Here is an 8,440-nt window from a genome sequence, read left to right as displayed (position 1 = left end):
AGGGCCAAAATCCCAACATAAATCTCATACACACCCTAGCTAGTGATTGAAAAACAAAAGAAAGAAGAAAAGAAAAATTAAAGTTCAAAAGAGAAGACAACAAGAGAGCAAAACATCATCCCTTCTTTCCTCAGTCTTGGAGCTGCCTCACAAGTTCCAGCATTTTTTCACCATTTAGGACCCCATTACCACCACAAACTCTCTCCTATTGTGCTCCCACATCATTTCACGTTGTAGGACACCCATTAATTAGTTTCTTTTCAAACTGTACCCAACTCACCATGTTCGCCTCTTTCCTTATTCCTATAATTGTCCTGGCATATATGTAATCCCCTCCCCCACTCCTCCCACCTCCTTGCCACCCATCATTTCCCTATAAATTTTTAATGATCAGGCCTTCCTTTGTTCCTTATATTTTGTGGGAGATTTGCCGGGGTCTACGTGGCAAAATATGACGTGGGTCTAGATATGATTGGAAGTGATTAGACTCCCATTTTATTCTTGGTGCTCCACTTGACTTCTCATGTCTATGATCTTTTCCAATTATGGGGCATCGCAGTCAAGGACATTTTTGGTATTTCACAGAAATGACAAAATGTTTTTAAGGGTGTGGAGCCCCTTCCACCACATGTAGTCCTTGTGGCTTAGAACATGCAATGGTGCCTCCTTATGTCTAAGTCCTTTATTTGATCCTAACTTACCCACATAGTTTTTTTCCCCACTTAATTGTGTAACACACTAATGGGGAATAAAGGAAAAAGCATGGAAGGCCCCACAAAATGGGTTTTTGTCGAAAAGACCCTCTGCAATGCATTTTGATGAATGTGCTCTAGGTTTCAATATTTTTTCAGAGATGGGTCCCCATTTTTTGTACTTTCTTCCAAAATAGAACACTCTAGGAAGTTGGTTGAGAGAGGGGGTAGTTTAATTTATATTAGCAACTTTATCCTTCCCAAATGCATCTAATATTTTCTTTTTGAATAAGACAGAAAACTTTATAAGAAGTGGGAAAATACTCAATTGATCCCAACGAATTGAGTAGTAAATGTTATAAGATTTTCGAAGTAGAAAATAGAACGAAGACTACAGAAAAAAAAAAGGAAAGAAGGGAAATCAATTTTTTTTTTTTTTTAAGAGAAAGAGAAAGAAAGAGGATTCTCCACGATGTCAGTGTGGAGAGAAATCGAAGGACTATGCATACCACACCAATAGCAGTTCGGATAATGAAATCATGCATCCACATGACCCGCATGCTCAAAATAGGAAATTAAGGGAAAAATCTCATATGAGAGGAAAATAATACTCGTAAATTGTGGAAAAGATTTTCTCTTTATCGGGTAAGGTGTGGGGGTTATTAAAATGAAAAAACTTAACAGATATATAAAGGAAAAGGAAGAATTTGATGATAAAAAGACGGTAACCTACATCGCCTTATTTGTCACATAAATGGTGAAATATTACTTTAATAATTAGATTTTTATTGAGTCCTTTTGTCTTAAAGAAAATATATCCAACTAGGAATACAAAATACTCCCAAATCATGAATCCCTAGGCTTTTTTTTCTTTTTCTTTTTTTGTGTGGCAGGAGAGGTGTGAATGCAATTCCAAGGTTACCTCCTACATAAACCATGGCCTAAAGTTTTGAGCGACCGGATGCTCTATTCAGTCTAATCACATCCTTACTTCAGAACAACCACAATATTCATGTGTTACATTTCATATATAAGAGAATCTGTACGACGGATTGTAGTGAAAATTTATGGAAATCAGTTCAAATCTTAGGGCTATGTCCCATCCAAGATCATATCATTTGGATTCGATTCCCCGGCAATGAATTTTGGCATGCATGCGCCTGCTTGGTATTAGAGGTGTTATGGGTAAAGTGATTAATTGTTTCAATCTCCAACTATGGCCATTGGTTGGATCCCAGCACAAACAGTACTAAAAAAGTGACAGATACATCAAGGCTGAAATAAAATTTTTTTTTTTCTCTTTAAGTCGAATCACGAACTTTTATCAAAGAAAATCAGTGAAGGAGCAACTCCTATTAACAAAAGAAGAAGAAATAAAACAAGTCGGAGAGGAAGGCCACCAAATAACACTCAATGTCTCCAGTTATTAACTACTTGTATTCATCATTTTGAAGCAACTGCTATAACATTCAAAATGATGAATAATTTCCAATTCAAGATTAATTATATTTTTTCCTGATATTATTATGTGAGTAGTGTTAGGGTTTTAATGTGTATTTAATTAAACTAGCACATATACTTAGATAATTTTGATAATGATAATGTGAAATCAATTTAGGACTAGTTTCTCTTTTGGTCCCATGTAAATAGAATCTAATGAATGCAAAAGTCATAGGACTCAATATGTCGTCTCCATTAATATATGACATGAGTAAGCTTCAAAGTGAAGTTTTAGCAAAAGATTTTTCTTCAAGGTGCTCTAGGGTTATTATATAAGTTTATTAGCTTTAAGCCAAGAGATTCATAGAGAACCCAATTGTTTCAGGAGAACCATTTTTTTTATAAGTATATTGTAGTAATAGAGAGGAAAAGATGTTAATGATATCCACAAAGCATATTAGTCCAATCGTTATGACACAAGCATATCTAACAAACTTATAAAGCAAAAGTGAAGTGTATTGTGGGTGAAAAGGATCAAGGACTAAATGGAACAGAATATAGTATCTCAGAGTTGCCATAAAAAAGATATGTGGAATTTTTAAAGCTTTGTTCTTCGCTTTATTTTTCTTTAGTATCTTTAAATTTAACTTACAAAACAACAACTCCGCTTTATCCCAACTAAATGTTTATACTAATACGAAAATAATTTATTCGAGACAATTTCTATGTTAGGGTGATTACCATTGCTCCTATTAAGATTTTTGAACTTTAGGTCTTGTGATTTAAAATGAAAGTCATGACCTGATAACGATCCACTGATCAGTGAATATCAATTGTCAGGGAATAGTTGAAATTCTCTCCATAAGTATCATGGAAATTACAATGAAAAATCACAAGTCCAAATCCAAAATAGATTGTAATAGTACTAACAGTCCCTTACAAGGAATCCAAGATCCTTTCCATATTTACTAACTTATAAATGCATAAGTTCTGTCCATACCAATTTTATGGATTGATTTTGATGAGAAGGCTAGCATAGATAGTTACATATACCAAAAAAATATTAAATTTATAAATATTGACACGAAAATTAAATACTGTACTTATGTGTGTGAGAAACATATGTTCAAACACATATAAATTAAAGTAGAAATGGATTAATATTTTATCTTGTATATATCCAAGTTATATAAGTGATGAATGTCCCACTGGCCACAGATCACAATTATTAATTTGTTGCATTATTTTAAAAAAAAAAAAATCAATGGATTTGTTCCAATCCATGAAGTATCCTGCATGCCTTCATGGATTCAATTATTCCTTGATATTTATTATATGTTTCCAATATTGAATGAATACTGATCTAAGCAACTGATTTTCTTTCAATCAATTTTAATAAATTAATCCTTTAATTACGTCAGTGAGAACTTACTAATCATAGTTAAAGTTACACTTATGGTGCCTGAAGGGCCCCTCTTGCATAAGGAAACAAATTGCATGCAAAAACAGTAAACAGCACCATTTTTTTAATATTACAAGTGATCTGCCCTAGGTTTTGATCCTGAAACATGATAACCCAACATTCTTTTAAGTTCAACAGTGAAACAACGACATATAACAGTGAAATAGCCTCACCAGACATGGTGTTTAAGCACCAATAGTAATGAATTAACCTGGTGATGAGGATATATAGTGGTTGATGGGTTTATGGAGAGGATGAAATTTTGCTGCTACCCGAGTTGCAAGAACTTTTTTATTATCCGGACCCACAGTCGAAGAAATGGAATCCTGACAAATACCAATTCATCCTAAGAGGATATATGTGAAAATTATTACAACCCAGATAGCAGCAAAATGTTTTTTAGAAGAAGAGCTCTCATCCACAAGTAAATAAGAGTAATTGTGATATGTCGCCTCGCCACGTCGAAGAAGGCGTCAATGTCACCAAGGATGGTTACATACGTATAAAACACTACCAGAAAGGCTTCAATGCATCAGCAAGCGCACCTAACTTAAATCCGTTTAGTTACCCTCTCAAATCTCTCACCACTATGACAAATGCGTGGATCCCACATAAGCACTCAAAACCCTTGTTATTACAGACACGTGTAACCCACACACTCACATATATAGCCCTTAAACTGGATAAAACGGTAAATCTAAAAGAATATTCAAAGACCCACATATGTAGGGTCAATTAGGCTTGTAATAAGGGTTGATTGCTACAGTCACATATGTGAATAATAACTTTTCACACGCTCATACACATCATCCCTCCCCCTCTAATTAATTATTTGGATAGGGGGATAGGGGGGGTCTCCCCAGACCCTTATAAATATGGTGGCCATATCTTCTTTTTCCTTAGGAGAAACACAAGCAAATCTTTTCAAGTGTTCTTCCTCTTTCTCCTCTCTAGCTAGCTTTCAATTAGTGCTCCTTTGTAGTGAGTACAAGGGTGTTCTTAGATCTCTCTATCTCTCTTTGCTTTCAATTTTGCCAAAGAAAAATGGAGAACCAAGGGTGCTTTAGCAGTTTCATAGATAGATGCAAGCCTTACATAGCTATGATCTCCCTTCAATTTGGTTATGCTGGTATGAACATCATCACTAAGGTGTCCCTCAATAGAGGCATGAGCCACTATGTTCTAGTTGTCTATCGACATGCCTTCGCTACCGCGGTCATCGCACCATTTGCACTCATTCTTGAGAGGTACAAATTTTTTTTAGATGATAATTTAAGTCATCTATGTGTATTTGATGAGCCTTCTTATATTCATATGGTGTATGTTTCATTTTTTGTTTCAGGAAAATTCGTCCTAAGATGACATTCAGAATTTTCATTCAACTTTTCGTTCTTGGCCTTCTTGGGTGAGTCTCCAAATTAGGCTGTATTAGTTTGCCTAGAATAGAATAGAATAGAAAAGAAAAGAAAATCGTACAAATTCTGAATGATTTATTGGCTTTCGCGCAGGCCTGTGATTGATCAAAACTTCTACTATGCTGGGCTAAAATACACATCACCCACCTTCTCATGTGCAATGAGTAACATGTTACCGGCGATGACGTTCGTCATGGCAGTCCTGTTCAGGTACTTGTCAATCAATGTCTTCATCATAATCATCATCATCATCAAGAACCATTTTAGTGTTTTGGGAATATTTTAGCTAATGGTGTGATTTGATTGTTTGGATTGAAAAGGATGGAGAAATTAGATTTGAAGAAAGTAAGGTGCCAAGCCAAGCTGGTGGGAACTCTAGTTACAGTACTTGGAGCAATGTTGATGACCTTATACAAGGGACCCATTTTGGAGATGTTCTGGACACAGAATCCTCACAAAACAAATGCACCAGAGACAAATGGGAATTCTGACAAGGATTGGGTTAAGGGTTCCATCTTCCTTATCATTGCTACCTTTGCTTGGGCTTCTCTCTTCATTCTTCAGGTACTGAGCAAATGAAAGTAAAAGAAAAAAAAAAAAAAAAATAGAGGAGAAGACAATCCCACTTGCTTTTTATCTTTCTTTTCCTCTTTTCTTTTTTAACTTTTAAGTACTCCACTTTGGTTATTAAATGGAATTTGGGTGTCACTTTGCAGGCAATTACAATGAGGAGATACCCTGCTCAGCTTTCTCTTACAGCTATGGTTGTCTTTTTGGGTACCCTCCAGTCTATTGCAGTCACCTTTGTCATGGAACACTCAACTTCTGTTTGGTCCATTGGCTGGGACATGAACCTCCTTGCTGCTGCCTATGCTGTTAGTCTCTCTCTCTCTCTCTCCCTCTTTCTCTTTCTCTCTGTGGCTAGCTAGCTGGCTACCTTATCTAATAATATTTCCCTTTTTTTAAACATGAATAGGGAATTGTTTCTTCAAGCATTGCCTACTACGTACAAGGACTAGTGATGCAGAAGAGAGGACCTGTCTTTGTAACTGCTTTCAGCCCTCTGATGATGATCATTGTGGCCATCATGGGATCTTTCATTCTTGCTGAGAAGATCTACTTGGGAGGGTACTTTCTTCTCTCTGTCTCTTCTTTCATAAAGTTTTATTATTTCTAATTTGAGGAAAGAATAAAAACAAGTTCCCACTTTTAATGTTCTTATTCACAACTGAATCTTTCATGAAATATCACCATCACAACATCATGCAAACAAAAAAAAAGGAAGAAGAGAGAGAGAGAGAGGGAGAGATAGTTTTAATGGGTCACGTCGAAAGAAAAAGAAAAAAAAAAATCTCTATTTTAATTTAAAATTTTAAAAATAGAATAATTCAGTTTTTATTTGGATTCAAAAATACCCTCCTAGATTTTAATATTTTCCAAATTATCATTCCAACACTAACTAGTATTTTCCCTTGTGGAGTGCAGTATTCTTGGTGCTGTCTTGATTGTTGCTGGTCTCTACTCAGTTCTATGGGGGAAGTACAAGGAATACAAGGAGAAGGAAGCTGAGGCAATACCAGAACCCATTAAAGGTGTAGATGAGAATGGTCGGACCATAATGATGATCGAAGACATCGATGAGAACGACATTGAGATGCAGAAAGCTGCATCTAAGCTTGCTCCCATCCCAGAGCCCCTCATGAAAGCTAACCAAGCTCCAAAAGTCTAAACATTTCAGGCAGAAAGAAGCTAAACCTGTTTACACAGAAAGAGAGAGAAGCTGATAGGTGTTGGAAGGAAGGGCTTTTTTGTCTTTTCCCCTTGTATCGCCTTTTTTTCTTCTTTTTCTAACCTCTTATTTTCTCTCCTTCTGAAAAAAAAATATCTCTCTTACACTTTTTGTTCTTGGCACTGTTTACTTTCACCCATGTAATATTCTGAAAATTTGAGAAGTAATGAAGAGAATCTGAGAATCTCCTTTCTGATTTTTGTGCATTTTAGATTTTTTTTTTTTTTTTTGGTGATAAAATGAAACACATCCCATGCAACAACCAGAAACCAACATGGATCAGGAAAACCTAAGGCCAAAGAAAACCATGGGACCTTGTGAAGTGGACCCACTCAAGATGTGAAAAAAGAGTTGAATTGAGTGCTTCAGCATGATCCCTTACAAATTGAGCTACCCCTTTAGGGTTCATAGTTACCTTCTCTCAACTGAATAATTCTAAGACTTTTCCTTGAACTCATGGCATAATTTGCTGTCATCTGAGGCAGATCCCACTAAGAGGGCTAGTGGTTGACATTCCAAGCCCCCTCTGGTTAGGGTTCCGAATCTTAGTTGCTGTACTCATTTTGCATCCGATACTGTCAGCCTTTTTCTTTTGGCCTCAGAAAATAAAATTCTCTAACAGTATTACCTGTAATTCTAACTGTCCCACCAAAACAAATTCCAGCAAAAACATTGACAATACAAGAATGTCTATCTTGAACAGTGGGGATGTCAATTCCATGCCCACATCAGAGAACTTATCCATCTGTTTCGATTGATCAAGGCCAAATCGACACGATTAAATAATAAATGTGTCGGGTTTAGAAACAGATCGATTATTATTCGATCGTTCTATATAATTGGAGGTTTTTTACTTCCATCAAGCATTGCCCAATGTATGAAATCCAAATAGACTTTTGTACTCTCAGCTACTATTCATACTAGGTACTAACAACTTAGAAAATGCGCTGTACAAGCCAAATGGCAAAGTGGGAGTAGTCTTTACAAGTTAGAAAATGCACAGTACTCTATCAGAGGCTGTCTTTACAAGTGCCTCATTCTTACATGAGGCACTTTCTCAGATGTGCATTTACTCTCTCAGATGTGCATTTACTCTTGAGTTGAATATTTTATGGTGATTTGGCATCAAAATGTTCTTCACATGCAACAGTGCAAAAAAGTTTTGCTGTAAAACTGAAAGGGTTAACAGTAGCTTTATGTCATTTAAATTAGAAAACTCACTTTTTTTAGTGCTTCATACTAGAGGCCTTATTTCCTAGGGGTTTACATGGAAGGCCTTCCTAGCACATGAGTGTTGGGGGACTTAAATTTTCTAGATAGGTAGACTCTAGGGTTCAAGTCCTATAAAAATACATGGACATATATGGATATGCATATTAATATGTAGTATTCTATTTTATTAAGCTTTGAAATTTGACACAATGCTTATCCAAATCATTTTTGATAGCTATATCATCTGTCCACATCTCAATGAGGGTGGGCCATGCAGGAAGGCCTTCCTTGTTGTGCCATTCGAAGGTCAAGAAAATGTGACGAAAACAAAGGCAAGATCTGAAGCATTAATGTTTGATATAGGTTCTATATTAAACAAATTTTGGGTTTGAATTAAATGTGTTGGTCGTAGTTTCGAATTGGGTCAGAT

The 8,440-nt window shown here is 35.9% G+C and overlaps 1 protein-coding gene across 1 annotated transcript; it reads left to right on the top strand.

Annotated features, from left to right (window-relative positions):
* Window positions 1–4,501: 4,501 nt before the first annotated feature.
* Window positions 4,502–6,994, top strand: LOC122069161 (WAT1-related protein At5g07050-like). The gene is made up of 7 exons (XM_042633110.1): window positions 4,502–4,841; window positions 4,937–4,999; window positions 5,103–5,219; window positions 5,330–5,573; window positions 5,726–5,884; window positions 5,986–6,137; window positions 6,495–6,994. The coding sequence occupies exons 1-7, from the start codon at window positions 4,639–4,641 to the stop codon at window positions 6,736–6,738; spliced, it is 1,182 nt and encodes a 393-aa protein (XP_042489044.1). The 5' UTR covers window positions 4,502–4,638; the 3' UTR covers window positions 6,739–6,994.
* The last annotated feature ends 1,446 nt before the right edge of the window (window positions 6,995–8,440 follow it).

The sequence above is a fragment of the Macadamia integrifolia genome, unplaced genomic scaffold, assembly GCF_013358625.1.
Source record: "Macadamia integrifolia cultivar HAES 741 unplaced genomic scaffold, SCU_Mint_v3 scaffold540, whole genome shotgun sequence".
Lineage (NCBI taxonomy): Eukaryota > Viridiplantae > Streptophyta > Magnoliopsida > Proteales > Proteaceae > Macadamia > Macadamia integrifolia.
Note: the sequence above shows the minus strand (reverse complement) of the source record. Positions and strands in the feature narration are given on the sequence as shown.

Bases quoted from the DNA above. Each gene is read 5' to 3' on its own strand.
- LOC122069161 (XM_042633110.1), top strand. From the start codon at position 4,639: ATGGAGAACCAAGGGTGCTTTAGCAGTTTCATAGATAGATGCAAGCCT. The intron at 4,842-4,936 runs GTACAAATTTTT...TTTTTGTTTCAG, and splicing joins TTTGCACTCATTCTTGAGAG to GAAAATTCGTCCTAAGATGA. The intron at 5,574-5,725 runs GTACTGAGCAAA...GTCACTTTGCAG, and splicing joins CTTCTCTCTTCATTCTTCAG to GCAATTACAATGAGGAGATA.